The following is a 21,366-nucleotide window of genomic DNA, read 5'->3' as shown; positions in this document are numbered from 1 at the left end:
GTCACAACTTCCCCCAACCCTAACCCCCATCTGTTTCCCAGTCACTGTAATTGCACCACTTCTAGAATGTTCTACATCTGGAATTGTACAGTATGCAACCCTTTGAGATGGGCTTTTTCACTTAGAATAATGCACTTAAGAATATATAGGTATAAAAATATGTATATAGGTAACTTTTATCCTCTTTAAAAATGTTGACAAAAAAGTATGCACATAGATATTTCCAGAAGGTTCTAGAAAAGGTACAAAATAAAGCTTTTAACATGAAGGGTTGTTATATTGCTTTTCTGCAACATGTATGTGTGTGTGTGTGTGTGTGTGTGTGTGTGTGTATTTTGAAAGCTCTTGTTTCTACTATGATGTCAGGATTTTGAGTTAGCGGGATGAGATCTCTTGTTCTTTTCATGACCAAAATTCCCACACCAGCATTAGGGACCAGTAGGGCTTTGAACACTTGATGTAGACTAGGTGACTGACTTGTCCTCAAAAATGATTACAGCTTAAATTATAGGTTTAGGTTCCAAATAAACAAGATGCATCTTTTTGAAGTGTGATTACTACGATGGATTTTGTTCTTCAAATTAAGGCAGTTGAGATTTCCCCCAGCTTTTTAAGAGAGTCATTCAATTTTGATAAGGCAGGTGTTCTTTTAAATTAGTTCTCAACTTGCCATAAGTGAAAACGTAGGACCCACCCTGGCATTTCTGAAAGATACAGATGAGATTTGTTTATTTATGGAGTTGTGTTGGAACATCTGTGTCCATTTTCTTGCTTTTGTATAATAATGTTCTATTGCTTTCACATCATTTTATTTTTTTCATTATCTTCTATCAAAAAGACTCTGGCCAAAAAGATGACTGTTCTGTATAAGCTGGCCCGGGAGCAGCTCTCCAAGCAGCATCATTATGATTTTGGACTCAGAGCCCTGAAATCCGTGCTGGTGATGGCTGGTGAGCTGAAGAGAGGCTCTGCTGATCTCAGGGAGGTAGGGACCCTGGGGCGTCCTTTGACTTCATTTGGTTCATGGGCACTTAATAAATGCTGAGATGGAGGGGACGGGTACAGTACAGTGCTCAACTGAAGGTTTTAAATTTTGGCTGTCACTTCCTTTAGATATCTGGCCTTACTTTGGTCTCTTACCCATTATATTGTTTTTTTCTAATTAGACTTATTACCTTAAGGTCCAGTCTGATGTCCTCACTCCAGTACCAGCACATATGGTGCTTCAGTAGTAATGATCAGTCTGTAACCTCAGGATGGTGGGGCAGAGGGAGGGGTGGGGACAGACAAGATCCCATGAAAGCACAAATGTGAATTTTTATTTTCTCTTTGCAACGAAAGTTGAGAGAACTAATTCTGTTTCTTTTACATGACACTGACTTGCCCCAAAGTGTAGGTTCAGTTCAGTCAATCCCATTCTGTGGCAGCAAGCTCTCGTGTTTCTCTGGATACTATACTTGAACTTTTAAAAAAATTTTTTATTTTTTGACCAGTAAGGGGATTGCAACCCTCGGCACGGTGTGGTCTGCACCATGCTCAGCCAGCGAGCGCACCGGCCACCCCTATATAGGATCTGAACCTGTGGCCTCGGTGCTGCCAGCGCCGCACTCTCCCGAGTGAGCCACAGGGCCAGCCCTGGATATTATACTTGAAAGAGACTATATGTGCACTGTTTGATATTTTATTTAATTTTTATTTTTATATAAAATTTTATAATTTCTGTTTTGCTTTTATATATTTCATTTTAGATTCTATTTTCATTTAAAATTTTGAAATTTTGAAAAATGAAATATGAAATTTTGCATCTTAAAATAAAATATATATTTCACTTTAACATAAATTTATATAAAATTTTCATATAACATTTTTATATGGAAATTTAATAGAAGATATAAATATGTAATTTTAATGTATTATTTATATTTACATATTAAGAAAAAAATTAAAAACATATTAAAAATATAAAAAATTTGAGAATGTATATAAATTTTATGGAAAATTTCATTTTATATTTCGTAAGAGGGTTTCCAGACTTGCACTCGGTTCCTTCAGAAATCTCTTGGAAACCTCTGCGTTTTGTTTCATCCAGGATGTGGTACTGATGCGGGCCCTGCGAGACATGAATCTGCCCAAGTTTGTGTTTGAAGATGTCCCTCTTTTCCTCGGTTTGATTTCCGATCTGTTTCCTGGACTAGACTGCCCCCGTGTGCGCTACCCTGATTTCAATGATGCGGTGGAGCAGGTGCTGGAGGAGAACGGCTATGTCATTTTACCAGTCCAGGTGCGCAGTGCTGAACCTGGGCCCTCCCTGTGACTTTGGGGTTCTTTCAATTGCTTTTTTGTTTGTTTGTTTTTTTGCAGCTCTTTGAAAAAAATTATGGCAAAATATGTATAACATAAATTTTACCATTTTAACCATTTTTCCCATTATTTAAATTATGATAAAATATACATAACATAAAATTCACCATCTTAATGTGTTTAGGTGTACAGTTTGGTGGCTTTAAGGACATTGCCATTGTTGTGCAGCCATCACCACTATCCATCTGCAGAACTTTTTCATCTTGTAAAACTGAAACCCCATACCTTTTAAACAGCTTTTAAACCCTTTCTCCCCTCTCCCCAGACCCTGGCACCCACCATTCTACTTATTGTCTCTGCGAATACAACTACTCCAGATACCTCATATAAGTGAAATCATACAGTATTTGTCTTTTTGCATCTTTTTCACTTACCATAACGTCTTCAAGGTTGGTTCATCCATGTTGTAGCATGTGTCAGAATTTCCTTCCTTTGTAAGGCTGAATAATATTTTGTTGTATGGATATACCACCTTCCAATTGTCTTTGGCACAATGTGATCACATGACTTAATTATCTTGTTTTGGGGCCCAACCATTTAATGTTCTTTCTCCATCCCACCTTTTATTTTTTCAGTCACACTTACAAAAAAAATTACATTAAATTTTGCTGGGGTGGGAATTTGATGATCTGAAGCCTGTAAGGTTGTATATTTTGTCATTAAGGCAAACTTACTGGCAGAGTGTTCTGCTGAGAGTATAAGTGTCCAAAGCTGCAGGATCAGGTTGGCTGCCTCTGGTTGGGCTGCCTGGGGGCATCAGGCTACCCTGAGACCTCAGTCCTGGGTAGCGGGCACCAGCCACAGACAATAGCTCTTTGTGCCTGTCCTGGCCTTGACTTTTTCTTTGGAGATGGTTGTTTAAAAAGATGTGTTCCCCAGCAGGAATGTAAAATGGTGCAGCCACTTTGGAAAACAGTCTGGCAGATCCCCCAACAAGTTCAACGTAGAGTTACCATATGACCCATCAATTCCACCCCTTGGTATCTACCCAAGAGAAATGAGAACATATGTCCACTCAGAAACTTGTTCATCAATGTCATAGCAGCATTATTCACAATAGCCAAAAGGTGGAAACAACCCAAGTGTCCAGCAGCTCATGGGTAGATGAAAAAAATGTGGTCTGTCTACACCCTGGATTATTATTTGGCCATAAAAAGGAATGAAGCACTGACATGCCACAACGAGGATGACCTTGAAAACGTCCTGCTAAGCAAAAGAAGCCAAACACAAAAGATCACATATTGGATGATTCCATTTATATGAAATGTCCACAATGGGCAAATCCATAGAGACAGAATGTAGATTAGGGGTTGTCAGGGGCTGGGGAAAAATGGGATTGGGAGGGATGACTAATGGGTACAGGGTTTTTGTGGGGAGAGTGATAAAACTGTTCTCAAATTGGTGGTGGTGATGGTTGTGTATCTCTATGAATATTACTAAAAACCATTCAATTGTACACTTTAAATAGGTGAACTGTATGGTATGTGAATTATATCTCAACAAAACTATCTTCTTCTTTTCTTTTTTTTTTTTTTATAAAGATGTGCTTTAACCAAGCGGCCAATGTTTGTCCTGCAGGTGGATAAAGTGGTGCAAATGTTCGAAACCATGTTAACCCGCCACACGACAATGGTGGTGGGGCCCACGGGAGGGGGCAAGTCCGTGGTCATTAACACTCTGTGTCAGGCCCAGTCCAAGTGAGTATGACCTCCGTGGGGAGGGCCCAGTTGCCAGGGTGGTTTTGTGGTAGATGTTTGGTGGCAATATTTCCTAGTGCCACTTTACTCTCTGATTTCCTAGGAGGGTAAAAGGGTCCTAAACACCCCTTTGAACTGAAAGTGTCTTCCCTTGCTTCATTGCTGACTTAATTAACATGATTTAGAATGCAAAATAGCGACCCTGTTGTGCATCCTACGGTGAATAGATTTATTTGTAAAATGAGAAGGATATTATAAGGATATTTTGAAAATTAAGTCATATTTTCTTGGTGTTCAGATTGCACCTTTAAAGTGACTCAGGACCCACCATTATGCAGCACTGCTGTGGGATCGGAGTGGCCAGAAAAAGAGTGTCACCTCCCCAGAGCCTTATCACCAGCCTTGCAGGAGTAATTCTGCTTGAAGGAAAGAGTGATCTCACACTTGTGCATAGAATATAACAGAGGCCTGTAGTGAATTGACAGCCTTCATTCCTTTTCTGATTTCTTACTTCTCTCCTAAGCAATATATAGATTCCAGAAAGACTTCAGTGTATGCTAATATTCCAGCAAAAATCTAAATGAAGCCTTATATACTTTGTGACTTTAACATTTCTAGATAGCTTATAAAATCTAATAAATGGCTGTCATTTCTTATTATTATTTCTTCATATGTTTTATATGAGAAAACCAGTGGACAGTGGCTTACTGATTCTAAGTGGACTATGCTGTAGTCATCTATATTTAATTATTTAGTTAATTCATTGTTAGATAATTTATAGAACTGTCACATACATATGTGTGTGTGTAATATAATATGTATGTTATTATTTATTTGTTAGTTATGAACCATGATTATTGTGAAGTTTAGTTTTCTTTAGATGAATTAATTATATAGTGTTGCAGGAATTTACAGGCATTGTGGTATGAAATACCCTGTCTACTTGATTTATAAAGTCAGCAACACAGAGCAAATGTTGTCCTGTAAATAAGAGGGATTGAACATTAGTGCTTCAAAGGCTCACTACATTATTCTGGATGACTGAGTATTGTCTCCTATACATCATTAATTATTAAATATTTATATAAATATATCATATACACAAATATATAATATACATGAAAGTTAGCTTCTTGGTGCCCTCCACAAGCAGAGCTGTGCTTCCAGTGCAGACCTCATTTTTATTGGGGCCCCGTTTTTGGTGAAGTGTGGTGACTTTATGTTTAGTGAATGGGAAGCCAAGCGGAGAGTTTGTGTGGATTGCGTTTTAAATTTTGGAATGGATTCAAAACATCTAATTCCTCACATAGGCGACCCAGATAGTTTTCCTCATGCATTTGGTTTGCCTGAACCATGGCTGAAGATTCTCTTTTGGCTTAGGCTTGGGCTGACGACAAAGTTGTACATCCTGAACCCCAAAGCCATGAGTGTCATAGAACTCTATGGCATCCTGGACCCCACCACCCGAGACTGGACAGATGGGGTGTTGTCAAACATCTTCAGGGAAATCAACAAGCCGACAGATAAGAAGGAGAGAAAGTGAGTATCTTTATAAGTAGGAAGGAGTGTGGGTTAGTTAATACTAATTAACTAAACATTAAAAATGGTGGCTAAGTATATATTGTAGTTTTTTGCTTGGACCTCCATAGATTTAGTCAAATCCTGGAGGCTCTGCTTATAAAGTGCCAGGTACCATCTTAGGGCTTTTTATGTGTGATCTCAGTCAGTTCTCCTCATGAATATGACGTGGTAGGCACTGGGATTGTCCCCAGCTTGCCACAGAGGAAATTGTGGCCTAGATGAGGTCAGAAATTTGCTCCAAGGCCAGGATTTGAACCTGGGCCGTGCAACCCTGAGCCTTCAGAGAGCCACTGTGCCAGGCTCTCTGTTCGTTGTGCCATACTGCCAGGTAAGGCAAAGTAAGGCCAGACAGGGCAAGTAAAGTGCTGTGGAGAGTGCTGGAACACCCTTCGAGCTGCATCTTTCCCACCTGTAGATATGGCCTACCTCTCCACACGCTGTGGTGAGGGTCAAGTGAGGCCACGTGCGGAAGTGCCCTGTGAGTACATCAGACAGAAAGCTTTTGGTTCTTCCTATGATAACTCCTTGGTCAACTAAGGAACAGTCCTGATTTTATGTTCTAGTCAAATTCCCCTAATAATAAGAAAAAAACCTTAACTAACAAGAGTTATTTAAGTTATCAATCCAGTTGTCTCGTCTCTCTGGCATCCTTTAATTTTGAGCAGTTCCTCAGTATTTCTTTATCTTCTATGACCTTGATGTTCTGGCCAGCAGTTTTACAGAATGGTCTCAGTTTGGGTTGGTCAGGTGTTTCCTCTGTGTGTCTCAAGTACTCCTCTGCCTTTCTCTTATAAGGACACTTGTCATTGGATTAGAGTCCACCTGGATAATCCAGGATGGTCTCATATGGAGATCCTTAAGTTAATTACATCTCCAAAGACCTTTTTTTTCAAATAAGGTCACAGTCACAGCTTCTGGGTGGACATATATTGGGGTGGGGGGCACCATTCAACTCACTACACATGGGTATACGAAACACCTCCCTTTTCTCTTAACTCTACCATAGGGGAACTAGGGGGTTCAAACCAGTGATAGATAGCAGTTGATGCTCAGCCTCAGATTTAAGAAGAGAATGGCATGGGGGCGGCCTGTGACGCTTTCTGTCTCATGGGAAGCTCGTACTCAGCATCAGCAGATTGTTCCATGCAGGAATGCAGTCTGTGTGGTCAGACCTTCCAGTTTGCCTGAGCAGCAAGAAATCAGGTTTTTGTATGAAGTTCCCTGACTCTTAAATATTGGTGACTAACTCAGACAGTTTTTATGTGCCATGTTGGTCAAACCTCTGGACCGAGTAGCATGCTCTGTCTCAGGTCCTGGCTAGAAAACCCTGGGAAAAGACTTTCGACACGAATGGGCAGGTTACACTGAGTTCCTTCACAGGAGGCTCTTAGGGCACATGACTTACCTCTTTTTGGTTGCTGCAGGTATATATTATTTGATGGTGATGTGGACGCTCTGTGGGTAGAAAACATGAATTCTGTGATGGATGACAACAAGCTGCTGACATTGGCCAATGGGGAACGCATTCGGCTTCAAGCACACTGTGCTCTGCTCTTTGAGGCAAGTAGTGATGAAAAATAATTCTGAACATGTGTTTCTCTTAATTAAAATTCAAATGTTTAGTAAAGTTATAATAATATAGATGATTATAAAAGATGCAGAAGAGTTTATAAGTGCACCTCTTTGTTCTTTACCTACTCCCTTCATCCCCTCTTTACTCTATCCCAGAGGTGACTACTTTTACTTTTTTTGAGTTGTCTCTTCTGATGATTACTCTAGTATCTATAAGCAACATGCTTAGCATGCAACTTCTTCATTGATCAAGTTTGCACATTATTTATTGACTGACTGCTACAAAAGTGAGGATTCATCTCATACCATTAGCCCACCTCCCCTCCTCAGAATAGTATGTTGCTAAATTGATTAACAGTAAACAGTATTTACGTTATTATGTATATGGAAATATTTACTGCAGAGCCAACTAGTGTACTGTGATTACATTTGCTTTCATTTAGAGCCATTTGTTTTGTCTGGAATTTGTAATTGCTTTTCTTTTTCTCTCACACTGTTTGCCTTTATCTTATCCTTATTTGGTTTTTCAAACTTTCTATCATATCAAGTATACTGTTGAGCGTCTTCTTTTTTTTTTGGAGACCACTCTCCAAGCCCTCCATCTCAATATGGACTGCTTGTTTCACAGCTGTGGCCCTGAGACTTACTTTCATTCTAGCTTACTATTAATGCCTTTCCTAGCCTGGCCTGCAAAATTTGTCAGTCCATGAGTATTTGTGCATATTATTATTTGATTTGCTGACTGAACTGCATCTTTTTTCCTGGAGAAAGATGGTTTGTTAACATTACTGGTTTATCTGTGTACTTATTAAATTTTATACTACCTAATCTTAACTTTGTTTAAAAAAAAAACCCCAAACTGAAAGGAAAACATTCCAAAACAATGTTTGTTTCTGGTTGGTGGGATTTGGATAATTTATTTTATTCTTTATACTTTTCTATTTTTGTCAGATATTCTATAGCATATTAATTTTTCACATTAGTTTTTAGTAAGAGAAAACTTAAACAAATATTATGTCAGACTTGTATAATCTTTCCATCATAAATCTAAGTGTGCAATTAGAAACTTCATTTAGGCTGAGTTAATTTGTATGACTTGAGTTTTATGCATTTATAAAAACTTTGCACAAGAAAAAGGTCTTTAACAACTAGTCCAGTTGTTTATAGCTGTAGACATGATTGATTTTCCTTATTTTTCCAGGTTGGAGATTTACAGTATGCCTCCCCTGCAACTGTGTCTCGATGTGGAATGGTTTATGTGGATCCTAAAAACTTGAAATATCAACCATACTGGAAAAAATGGGTTAATCAAATACAAAACAAGGTAAAAATTGTTTCTAAAATTAACTTAAGTTGTTAATATTGGTGGCTAGTTGGATAACATAGCCCAGAGGGATGTTTGTAGTTGGATTCATGATCTTGTTCTTGATCTTCCCATGTCCTTGAGCAGGAATCAGATAAAAACATGGCACACACACAGTAGATTTCACATAATTCATAGCTTGGGGGTGAGGTAGTGATTTTGATGGTTTAGACCAGAGCTTGACAAACTTTTTCTGTAAAGGGGTAGATTGTAAATATTTTCGGCTTTGCAGGATATCTGCTTTCTTTTGCAACTACTCAGCTCCATGGTTGTGACATGGAAGCAGCCAGACAATATGCACACAAATGAGCATAGCTGCGTATGAATAAAACTTTATTTACAAAAACAGGTGGCAGGCCAGATTTGGCTTGTGGGTTGTAGTTTGCCACCCTTGGTCCAGATAAGCCCAGATGTTGATAGACGTGTCTCCAGGAGGTGCCCAACTCCTGCACTTTTGCCCAGTTGAATGAGTGCAGTGTGTGGAGGACCCAGTTTGTCATGTTATTGAGATCCAGTGGTTTCAGCTGACCTCAAACCATGTGATGTGTCACATGGCCACTCACAAGTGTGTATTGTTTTAACAAGAGGCTTCTTTTAAAGATTCAGAGAGGGATATGACAGTCATGTGCAGGTTGTGGCTTGACCACATCTAGGGCACCATGATCGCATTCTCAAAGGGATGCAGGTGGCCTGGGTGTATCTTTAGAAGGGCCACTAGGCTGGTGGTGATTTGGAAACCAGGACATAATTACCCTAGAGAAGAGAAGACCAAGGGAAACATGACAGGACCATTTGACCATCTAGGAGAGAGAGTTGTCTAAGGACCCATGCAATCCCTGGTGGACATTGATGCCTTGATAGGGAGAGAGGCCTTCTACTCTTTTACAATCTTTGCTTGATGACCATGGTCATGCCACCTGAACTCGAAGATCATTAGCCCCTTTTCTGTCAAATGGGACCTGTTATCCTCCTTCTCTCCCTCCCTGGGGTGGGTAGACCCTATGGCAGTGAAATGAAATGCTTCATGATGAAATAAAAGAGTATTGTAGAGGACAAATCTCTCTACAAATGTAAGGCACTATTATCAGGGTTTCCTCATTGGCCAAATTTATCATTCATCAGAAGATGTTTTATAACACCTCTTTGGACAAGAAAAGCTTTCCATGAACTTCCATTTCAACAAACAAACCCTTGAAAATGCTCTGGAATTCTGCTCTTTTATAGGTGGAGCAATGCAATTTAGATCATCTCTTTGAGAAATATGTGCCCTATCTCATGGGTGTGATAGTGGAAGGGATAGTGGATGGAAGACAAGGAGAGAAGCTGAAGACGATAGTTTCTCAGACAGACCTAAATATGGTAAGAAACAGTCACTGCTGTTAGCAAAAATAAATTCTTCCCTGAAGATAGACCCATAGTGGGCTTTTAAGGGGAGCACAGGTGCCAGATGGGTGCATGGTAACATTTCAGCTTAGTGGTGGAAGAGGACATGACACTTGCTTTTATGACCCTGTGCAAATCAAGACACTGGACTTCATGTGCCTGAACCTATATGGTGGGTCCTATCCTCCCATTACTCTGGGACCTGGGATCCCAGGACTTACGAGTGGAACTGGCCACTGTGAGGGTGGAATAGCTGGGCTGAACCAGGTGTTTTCCTGTGAACCAGGTCACCCAGTTAACCAGGATGCTGGATGCATTACTGGAAGGCGAGATAGAGGACCCGGACCTGCTGGAGTGCTACTTCCTAGAGGCTCTGTACTGCTCACTGGGTGCTTCTCTGCTTGAGGATGGAAGGGTTAAATTTGATGAATGTATCAAACGTATCGCTACTTTGCCTACTGCTGATATGGAAGGTGTTTGGGCCAGGCCCGGGGAATTGCCAGGTAGGAACTTAATGTTATCCTGTTTTCCTGCTCAGAGTGCATTGGGTTAGGTTTTTAGAGGAAGTGAACTTGCTTTTCCATATTCTGCCTGTATGGGTTTTCAAGTTTGTTTGCTTCTGTAGAGAAACATGCCAGGGCCAGAGTACCTGGTGGTACCCCTTGGAGAAGTTCAAATGCATCAGCTGTTATAGCAGAAGCCCAGGCCCTTTGGATGACTTTTCCTGATGAATCTAAACTTTCTTCTCACCTGAGCTTAGGTACTTGCTTCCTTTGCTCTGTTTAAGCTCTTTAAACTTTTCATATTCTGCATGACTTTGAGATTCTTCTCCTTAGAGTTTCCCTAGCTGTCTAGAGTTCCACAATTTAATTCATCTGCTATATTCCTGAGTATTTGCACAGTAGACCATCAAGTATGCACTTGTAGACCACTCATGGGAAATCGTCATATTTAGGTTTTAAGTTTTTGCATGAAAAATGTGCATCCTCAAAGAACTATATGAGTATACAATGCAAAATGTGTGTCTTCCAAGGACTATATATAATGCTAGGGTCATTCTTTGTTCATCTCTTACTGATATTTGAATATGGCTTGGCAGGTAGATGACTTTCTAAGTTGTATTTTATAATCATGTCCTGGGGATGTTCTTTTTAAAGTAAATAAGATGATCTCAGGTCTTTCTGATGGGGAGTTGTTGAGCAAATGGAAGATGTTTTAAAAGTCCATGCTCTATTTGATGGCAGTCTGATTGCACTTTTGAAAAACCTAAAGTCTCCTTGGGGGTGGGGGGTGGTGCCCAGCTATGCACATGGTGCTGGCTACATGTTGCCGCCATCTGCAAGCCCTCATTCAGAGACAATGTTGGCCCTGGCTCTGGGCTTGTCTTGCACCCCTAGTTTGCCCTCATCCTGGGACATGCCAGTTCCAGACGCTTTCTGTCTGCAACTTCAGCAGCTGGTCCCTTGACCACATCCTCGGCTATGACAGCCCTGACACTGTCTGTCTCTGCATCATGACTTCCTGCCCCCACCCTCTGCCTACAGTCTGACTATGCCTCCTGCCTCCCATGCTTACCTTTGACCTCATGGGGACCATCACTCTGTCACCCAGGTTCCCCAAAATGCGTTGAACTCCAAGCCATGCTGCTCCTCCTTGCCTCTTCTGTTCTTTGCTGTCGCCCAGTCACTTGCCAGCCACTCTTGCCTGTATCCCCTGACCCCTTTTGCTGCTGTTGCATATCTCCGAGAAAACCCCAAGTCTGTCTCCTCTGCATCTCCAGGGGCTGAGAGATGCTGAGAATGTCACGTGGCCACGAAGACCTGTGCCTCCATCAATTCACAGTCTCCAGTTAGAACTTTCTCCTGTCTCCACAGGAGCAATTCACATTCTTTCTCCCCAAATCTCCACCCTGCTCCCTCCCCTCTCTCTGCAGATGATCCTTCTTGCTTCAGCAGGAAACATAGAAGCCGTCTGATAGGCATTTCTCCTTTCAGCTCTCAAGCCTACAGATCCCATCTCCTCTCTCTCCTTTTACGGTGGGAGAAGAGACCCTCTCCTGGCCAAGGCCCATCTGCCCTGTGCTTGGAGGCCTGTCCCCGCTCCTCCTCAGGTCCTTGATCCATCGGTCTTTTCCTCTCTCTCTTGTGTCTTCAGCCCATCCCTCTCTACCAGTTCCATCCCATCAGCTCTTAGACATGCTCAAATAAAACCTTCCTGGTTCTATCCCCTTCTAGAGATGTCTCTTTGCCTCTTGCCTTTTAAAGCCAAGCATCCTGAAACCTCCCCTCCTACGTGTCAACCGACTGCCATCCCTAACCCTTTGCCCACAACTCCCAGGGACTCCAGCCAGCACACCTGCCACCTTCTCCTTGCCAGACCTCACGGGCCCTTCTGTCTTTGCTTTCCAGCCTTGGGCACAGCAGACCACTTCCTGCCTTCCTGAAACATCCTCCACCACCCCGCTCCCGCTCCTCCAAAGCCTCCTTTGTCATTCTGCGGCTTGTCCCTTAAATCAGGATTTGGTCCTATCTTTTCCTTCTTCGCCCCTTCACCGAGCTCTCTTTGCCACGCCCGCAGCTCTGGCTTCCAGGCTCTCTCCCTGCTGGGCCCTCTCCTGCAGTTCCCTAGTTCAGTTATCTTAAGAACTCATGGGAAAGTAGAATTAAATGATAATATGAATATTTCCATGAACTTTTTGAAGTGCCCTAGTATGTATGTCCATATCTGCCTGTCTGTCTGTCTCTATACTGATCACCTATCTCTGTGTCTATCTTCATCTGTATCTCTACCTATCATCTCTCCCTCTCTCTGTATCTATCTCTCTCTTTCTATTTCTCTATCATCTACCTATCTCTAGATCTTTCTATCATCTATCTCTATGTCGATCATCTGTCTCTATATGTCATCTATTTATCTCTATCTCTATCATCTGTATATCCATCAATCAGTCTATCATCTATCTGTATATCTCTCTATTATCTATACACACAGCCACATTAGTGACCTTGACATTGTCTTCCCGCCTGACCCATCCTTTCAGTCCCATTCACTCTGCCCCCTCAGCGTCTCTCGACGTGCCCATTTCTCCCCATCTGCATGGCTCTTATCGTCTCTACCCCGGGCAAGGCAGGAGCCTCACTGACAGGTCTCCCTGTCTTCACTCTTACCTCCTTCAGGCCTGTTCTCCTATCACAGCCATTCTGATCTTTTACAAAGGCACATCTGATCAGGTCTCCCATTGAAGGGTTAACTTCAATGACTCCCCAGTCCCTACAGGGTAGAGATCCAGCACTTGAAAAGGCTTACCAGGCTCTTCAGGTTGTAGCCTGTCAGGCTGGCCAGCTCATCTCCCCCTCACCTGCTGCCCACGCTAGGCTCTGCCCACTCTCAGCTGCTCCAGCCCCTGCACCCCGCTGTGCCCTGGCCTCCCCTGGGGCTCCCTCCTTCCCTGACACAGTCTCCCAGCTGCTCGCCCCCCTTGGATCAGGGTTACCCATCCTGCAGGCCTCAGTTTGGATGGCATTTTCTTTGGAAAGCCTTCCTCGCAGCTGTGGCTCCAAAATTTTGTATTGGCGGGGCCTATGGGTGGCAGTCTGTTTGGGGAAGAAGAATGTGAAGGGACTTTTCTAAAAGGTGGGTTTGCATGGCACCCCTGTGGTTGTCAATCATGGTAAAGAATGGTGTGGGTGGAGGGCAATGGTGATGATGTAGAGGGCTGAGGCTCCCAAGCCACCTGTGGCACCTGGTGCCTCACAGATCTCGTCACTGTCCCAGCTTGGTTAGATGCCTGTTGTACCTGCAATTCCCCATCGCAGAACTCAGCAGCTGCATTGAGTTGCCTGTTCACTTGCCTCTGTCTACCCTCACCTGACCCACCAACAACTAAGGGTAGGGACCAGAGTTCCCTGCCTCACCATTGTGTTCCCAGGGAAGGGACTCAGTAACTATCTATCCAATGAACAGGTGGCCTTACTTCAAAATACTCAGAAAGCATTTGACCAGTGAACAAGAAGCAGTACTTCAAAATACTTAGTATCTGACCAGTGAATGAGTAATATTAGTTCAAAATACTCAATAGTATCTGTCCAGTGAAAGAATAGCCCTAAAGTACTCAATGTAGTTTCTGTCCAGTGAACAGGCAGCTTTAGTTCATTTCAAGCATGAGCCGGAACTGATTCTGAATTTGCATGTCTATGATCAAAGTGAAATAGACCATTATTTGCTGCAGGTCATCTTCCAATCTTATATGACTTTCATTTTGATACCCTACGAAATCAATGGATCCCGTGGAATAAATTAGTTCCAGAGTATATTCATGACTATAGCAGGAAATTTATCGACATCCTGGGTAAGTGAGAGCCAATGCCTGTTTCTTGGATTAAGAGCGTGTGATCCCTGCTCTGTGAAGAAGTGAGAACGCTCCCACGGCCTCTCTGGTGAATCTGGGTCCTGCCCAGAGCGTGGTTGAGGGGAACTGAGTAGAGGGAGCCTGGACTCCTGAGAGGATGGCATCTTTGATTCTTTCTGTCTGTGCTGGCTCTGGGCGCTTCAATGGCTGTGACTCTCAGCTTTTCCCTGGCAGGCCGGTCCCCACAAATGGGCGAGGTTCTCTTTCCCTCATGTCTCCATAGGCTCCTTTCAGCCCACAGATCTGGCTGGGCACGGAAGGAACAAAGAAAGGAACGAAACAGGAAGGAAGGAACAGGACAGCTTTTTGTAAACAAGTCTGCCTTGAGGAGTTGTGGACCATGGGTGTTTATGTATTGACCCATGTTTTAAATGCATTCCTCTGGCTATTCAGATAAAATATGGGCTGAATGATCTCACAAAACGTGTGTCTGAGTTTGGTCCAGTGTGCTTAGAGAGTGAGGCATACCTGTTTTCTAGAGAAACCTCAGGATGAAAAACTGCCAAGGTAGGAGGAGCCAGACCTGACTCTGTGGTTACATTCTCTCTTCAGAGGAAGTTGTGGGTCAGGAAACCAAATCCTGCTGGTGTCTGAGTGATGGAAGCAACAGGGAAGTGGAGTTTTAATATACTGAGTATATGTCAGAATTGGATATTAAAAACAGTTTGGGTGTTCTAAACCTGGACTGTGGCAATGATCACAAAGCTATAGAAATGTATCAAACTCATCAAATCAAACACTTAAAATGGGTGAATTTTATGATACATAATTTATACCTCAGTAAAGATATGACAGATAGTGGTTGGAATAGAGAGGTTCTCCTAAGAAGAGGGTTTTACCCATATGTATGTTTTCGAGGTCATGTCTTGGCTTTTGCTGTTGTTTTTTATGGGATTTATAGGATTCTGTGACAACTCCAAGTAGCCAATTGCTCCTCCTATTTGGAGATCCTGTGATGCTACCATTCTTAATGTATCTTTTAGTTCATACAGTGGATACAACCCGCATGACCTGGATGCTGGAACAAATGGTTAAAATTAAACAACCTATTCTTTTGGTTGGCGAATCTGGCACTTCTAAGACAGCCACTACTCAGAAATTCCTCAAAAATCTTAATGAAGAGGTTAACGTAAGTCATTAATTATTTGTTATCTACTGTCATAGAACAAATTGTGCCAGCACACAGCAGCTTAATACAACAAACCCTTCTTATCTCACTGTTTCTGTGGGTCAAGAATCCTGGAGTGGCTTAGCTGGGTGGATAGAGCCCAGACTCTGTCGTGAGACTGTGGTCAAGCTCTTGGCCAGGGCTGCAGTCATCTGAAGGCCGGACTGGGGCTGGAAGGGCATCATTGGAGATGATATTTCATGTGGCTGGTGGCTGGAGGTCTTAGTTCCTCACTGTATGTGGCTGCTTGAGTGCGCTCCTGATATGGCAGCTGGCTTCCTCCAGACGAATGTCCAAGGTAGAGAGCAAGGCAGATGCTATGGTGTCTTTTAGGACCTAACCTTGGAAGTCACATAACATCACTTCTGCTGTGTTCTATAAGTCAGACAGAAACCACCCTGAGCCATCCTAATACAGTGTGGGAGGGGACTGCACTAGGCTGTGAAGACCTGGAGGTGAGGATGATCAGGGACTGCCTCGGAGGCTAGCTGTCACATGAGTCGTCACCATTTTGTGGTTTCTAAAACTTTTTAAGTTTTTCCCTTCCTTCCTCCAGCCATTTGTCCAGTGTGTGTGTGTGGGGGGGTCTGAGATACCCCAGGCACTGAGCTGGTGGGGTTCCCAGGACAAGCAATAGTGAACGAGGCTGTCAGGGCTACTCTTGAGGGACGTGCAGTCAGTGGGGGAGACAGCACGGGGAGGGAGATGTGGAACGCATCAGTGCCGTTGTACAGCGGGAAGGAAGGAGCTGGTTCTGCTCCTTATACCCTGCATGGGCTTCTCCTGCTGACCACTCCAACTCTCCTGGCTTGCAATGATTTTCACTTATGTTTTATAACTGAGTAAAGGTTCTCCTCCTCCAAGAAGTTTCCAGTGATTTTTGGGATCTCCAGCTGTACATACTTCCCTCAGACCCACTCACTGACCAGGTTCTCTACTTTTGTTAATGCTTGTTGGTCATTTAAGTTTCCAGTTCTTGATTTTGGCTTTCTGGAACCCCAGAGGGGAGAAAAGTTTCCCACCACTCTCTTCCCTGATTCTCTTGCTCAGGTTCGTGCCTCTTCTATTCCCAGTGGCTCAGGTGGCCAAGGGCCTCTAGGAAACCATGTGGCCCTGCAGGGCAGGCAGAGCTCAGCAGGGTTTTGCCCTGGACGTTGTGAGGGACGTGGGCAGGACTAGGCCCGGCTGCCTGTGCATGGTCAAGCTCACTCATGCACTGGTGTATGCAAACATAGTTTATTTAGCTTTAAGGGAGTCAGTGTGGAGAGCACAGAAGGGATGTCTGCAGCCAGAGGGAGCTACAGGTTTGTGGAATCAGGTAAAGGGAAGCCACATTCAGAAATCTCCTTCGCAACCCCCTGGACTAGGACCCTGCAGCTGGTGCTCCTCGGCCCAGCAAGGTGCATCTGAACACATCCGCTCTAACAAGACGCACGATCAGCCTCAGCACGTTCAGTTTGCACGTTCCAGTGGTCGCAGACATATGAGTCCAGTTGGAGGGTGTCATCCAAGGCAGTGGTTCCCAAAGTGTGGTCCTCCGACCAGCAGCCTCGGCATCACTGAAAATTTGTTTAAAATACCCCAGACCTACTGAATTGGACACTCTGGGGATGGGGTCCCAGCAGCTGTGTGGCACAAGCCTCCAGGTGAAGCTGGTGTGTAATTAAGTGTGAGAACCGCTGATCAGTGGGCTCTCCCAGCCCCTCTAAGAGCCAGGTGAGGCCCTGAGTGCCCGTGCATGAGGATCTGGGGCTTCCCTCACCTTCTCTCCAGCAACTAGTTCCAAAAACAGGACCAATGGCTGTGCGTGCTTTCTTTGACGTATTTATTAATGTGAGGCTGGCATGATCCTAATTCACGTTTGGATATAGTCGTATTGAAAATGCTTTTGTGCTTCGTGTCTTGTGTAATGCAATCACTCTATGAGGTAGTCCAAGTAGATGTTATTAAAATCTTCTTACACGTGGCAAAAACGAAGCTCTGAAAGGTTAAATGACTTTTTGGAGGTCACCTAGCTAGAACTGTGCAGAGCCAAGACCCCCCCTCGTCCACTTCCTGCTATGTCACATTGTCCCCAAGGTCCACATGTGACAACTTGTATTATTGCCTCATATGACCTGCCAAACAGAGAGACATTCTTCCTTAGTGCTTAAAAAATAATGAAGCATGGACTTACATTGGGTTATAAAAAAGTTCAGAGACCAATGAATCAGCAAAATAGATGGTAGCTTACGGTCAAACATTTACTGCTGAGACCTTGAAGAAAAGACCAGTTTTTCAAATCATCTCTTTCTGTTTCAGATCGTGTTAGTTGTCAATTTCTCCTCCCGCACCACATCCATGGATATCCAAAGAAATTTAGAAGCAAGTGTGGAAAAGCGAACCAAAGACACTTACGGCCCACCCATGGGAAAGCGCCTCCTGGTGTTCATGGACGACATGAATATGCCGAAGGTGGTTTGAGGCTATGGAGGTGGGAGGGAGGGGACAAGACAGTGTGCCTGTATGTGTGTCTGTGTGTGTGTGTGTGTGTGTGTGTTGGAAGTGAGTGAGTGTGACAACACCTGCCTTTGACGCTGCACAATGCTTGCAGGGCTCCGGCTGTGGGGAGCCAGCCGTGGGCAGAGTGTTCCCAGGGACCTCTTCTCAGATGGAGGGACTTTTCCTTTACTGATTGTGTTCCTTAGTTTCTCAAAGGAGGAGAGCAGGTAGCAGGCAGCCTTTGAAGTATGTTCAGTACGTATTTGAATAAGTTGTTTCCAGATGAGCTCTGCTTTAGATAATAAAACTGTTCTCTGCCCCATATACAAGAGAAGTGTAAGGGCAGATGCTTCCCAAGAATTCCTCAGGATTTGCCAAGGAAGCGGGACTTTAGCTGCATGATGAGTGTGTTTCTGGGCCAGAGTCTGAGGAGTGCAAAGTTTTCTTAGCATATTGGAATTTAACTTTATATCATTTCGCAGAACCATTTTTTTTCTGAATGTTTATCTTTCAGAAGGACTGTGTGTAAAGCCAGGATTCATCTATACATACATATATACATATATTTATTAATCTTACTCATCTATTCTTCTGTTTATCCATCCACCTATCCATCTGTTTATCCATCTATTCATCCACCCATCCATTTATTCATCCATCCATCTATCCACCTGTCCATTTATCCGTCCATCTGTTCATCCATCCGCCCATCCATTCACCCATCCATCCACGTCCATCTGTCCCTCCATCCATCCTTCCATCCGTGTTTCTATCCATCCATCCATTGTCCATATGTCCATCCGTCTGTTCATTCATCCCTCCACTCATTGTCCATCCATCTATCCATCCATCCAATTAACATATTTATTGAGCACCTCTTATGGGACTAGTGCTGTGCAGTGTGTAAGACCTACATACATAGTCCCTGCCCCCATGAAGCTTACAATCTAGTGAGGGAGACAGACTTTAAAAAAATAATCACATGGGCTGACCCCGTGGCTCACTCGGGAGAGTGCGGCGCTGGGAGCGTAGCGGCGCTCCCGCTGCGGGTTCGGATCCTATATAGGGATGGCCAGTGCGCTCACTGGCTGAGTGCGGTGAGGGCGACACCAAGCCAAGGGTTACGATCCCCTTACCGGTCACAAAAAAGACAAAAAAAAAAAAAATCACAAATGAGTGTGTAATTGTGAACTTTGAGAAGCCCCATGAAACTGAAACAAGGGTTCTCTGAGAGGACAACAGGAGAGACGAGCTTTAGTTTAGACGGTTGGTGAAGGCCCCTCTGAGTTCTGCTTTATGATGGTATTCTCTCTTTTCTTTAAAAAAAAAAAATCCAGGTGGATGAATATGGCACACAGCAGCCCATTGCCTTGCTGAAGCTGTTGTTGGAAAAAGGCTACTTATATGACCGGGGCAAGGAGCTGAACTGTAAAAGCATTCGAGACCTTGGCTTTATCGCCGCAATGGGAAAAGCTGGAGGAGGCCGTAATGAAGTTGACCCAAGATTTATATCACTATTCAGTGTCTTCAATGTACCATTTCCTTCAGAGGAGTCTTTGCATTTAATTTATTCCTCCATCCTGAAAGGCCATACCTCGGTAACTTGGTTTTAATTAGAACTCTAAACTGGAAGACCTTGTGTTGGGTAAAAGCAGCAGGCGCAGTGCCTAGAGCCTGCGAAACTTGTAGGGGCCCATGAAAATGTTTTCATTTCTTTCAAAATCAGAAGAAAAAATTCATCTTTATACCAATGCAGTCATAAAATATAATTTTAATATTTTTTATGGAGCAAGGGGTCCACAAAAGTGAAAGTGCCTCAGTCCATGGAAGTCACAATGGGGCTCTGAGTCACCTAGGCCACATTGAGTTACAGCAGTGAACCAACTAGGGGAGTCAGTCCCCACTCTGCTCTTTAAGGAAGCCCCCTGAACTCTCCTGGCCCCCATTCTCATCTGGAACAGGGAGATAATGATAGTTCACACCTCACTGGGTTTGGGGAGAATGAAAGGAGAAAAATGCATGTAAAGCATGTGGCACACTGCCTAGCACACAGCAGACGCTCATTAGATACTAGGTATTGAGGTTATTATTATGACTTATTTGCCACTCCCTCAAATGGAACCCATTCATTTAAACAATGACCTTCTGATCTTGGCATTTCCCTACCAAATTGGGGTCTGCACACTCAAACGCTTCAGGGGCTGAGTGGATAAGGTTCAAGTATGGAGTGGCCAGGCATGATCAGTAGGAACCGTGAGCACTCGGTGTGTTCATTCCCTACCTGAAGGTATTCGCTCTCAAAACTGTGAGGTCAGCACCAATCTAATAAAAGCCAGACTCAGGGCTCGTTTGGGGCTTTTGTTTCACATCATGTCAACTTGTCAGTTAATGTGAGAATCTAGGACAATAAAAGCAGATCAGATGATGAGCTTCTCTGGTCTTTTAATTTTTCTTATCTCCTTTTAAAAAGATTGTGGTAAAATTCACATAACATTAAATTTGTTATTTTAACCACTTTAAAGTATACAATTCAGTGGCATTTAGTACGTTCACAGAGTTGTGCAACCATCACCACTATAATTCCAGAACATTTTCATCATCCCAAAAGGAAACCCATACCTATTAGCAGTTTCTCCATCCCTCCCCATCCCCTGGCAACCATTAATCTACCTTCTGTCTCTATGAATTTTCCTATTCTAGGTATTTTATATAAATGTAATCATGCAATATGTAGCCTTTATTGTCTGGCTTCTTGCTCTTAGCATCATGTTTTCAAGGTTCATCCATGTTGTAGCATGTGTCAGTACTGCATTCCTTTTTATGGTCAAATAATATTCTGTTGTATGAATATGCCACATTTTGTTTATCTACTCATTCATTGATGGACATTTTTTGGGGGGTCTTTTTATGTTTTAGATGTTTCATGAGAGCATCATGGCTGTGAGTGACAAGTTGACATTCTGCACATTAGCACTTTACAAAAATATTGTTCAGGATCTACCGCCTACCCCTTCAAAGTTCCATTACATCTTTAACCTTCGAGATCTCTCGCGGGTTTTTAGTGGTCTTGTCCTCACTAACCCAGAGCGGTGAGTCTGTTGTCTTACTAAAATATGCCCCATAGCTATGATGGTTTCTTTTATTCTTTTAGACAGGGGACTTATCAATGAATTCAATGAATCAGTGTCTCAATTAATTACCCAATGTCTTTGCTCTTGTTAAATGAAGAAAAGCCGTAAATGCTTGGCTTAAGGCCTGAAGCTCTATAAGCCAGGTGGGATCAAGAGAGCAGAATTGTTGCCTGTGGACAGTTGTATCAGACCCCTCGGGTGGGACCCCTTCGCTGACCTCT

General features: G+C 43.2%; 1 protein-coding gene across 1 annotated transcript in view; it reads left to right on the top strand.

Moving 5' to 3' along the window:
• Positions 1-21,366, top strand: part of DNAH10 (dynein axonemal heavy chain 10) — a 148,161-nt gene that overhangs the window by 80,368 nt on the left and 46,427 nt on the right. Inside the window, exons 36-48 of the mRNA XM_063085892.1 lie at positions 839-985; positions 2,090-2,281; positions 3,940-4,058; positions 5,439-5,597; positions 7,064-7,199; positions 8,413-8,535; positions 9,799-9,933; positions 10,244-10,460; positions 14,186-14,305; positions 15,349-15,494; positions 17,835-17,987; positions 19,352-19,612; positions 20,931-21,103. Of these exons, the coding sequence (XP_062941962.1) occupies positions 839-985; positions 2,090-2,281; positions 3,940-4,058; positions 5,439-5,597; positions 7,064-7,199; positions 8,413-8,535; positions 9,799-9,933; positions 10,244-10,460; positions 14,186-14,305; positions 15,349-15,494; positions 17,835-17,987; positions 19,352-19,612; positions 20,931-21,103 (2,081 nt within the window). The remainder of the gene's footprint in view (positions 1-838; positions 986-2,089; positions 2,282-3,939; positions 4,059-5,438; positions 5,598-7,063; positions 7,200-8,412; positions 8,536-9,798; positions 9,934-10,243; positions 10,461-14,185; positions 14,306-15,348; positions 15,495-17,834; positions 17,988-19,351; positions 19,613-20,930; positions 21,104-21,366) is intronic.

This window comes from Cynocephalus volans, chromosome 2 (genome assembly GCF_027409185.1).
Source record: "Cynocephalus volans isolate mCynVol1 chromosome 2, mCynVol1.pri, whole genome shotgun sequence".
In the NCBI taxonomy this organism is placed as follows: domain Eukaryota; kingdom Metazoa; phylum Chordata; class Mammalia; order Dermoptera; family Cynocephalidae; genus Cynocephalus; species Cynocephalus volans.
This window is presented reverse-complemented; position numbering and strand designations above follow the sequence as displayed.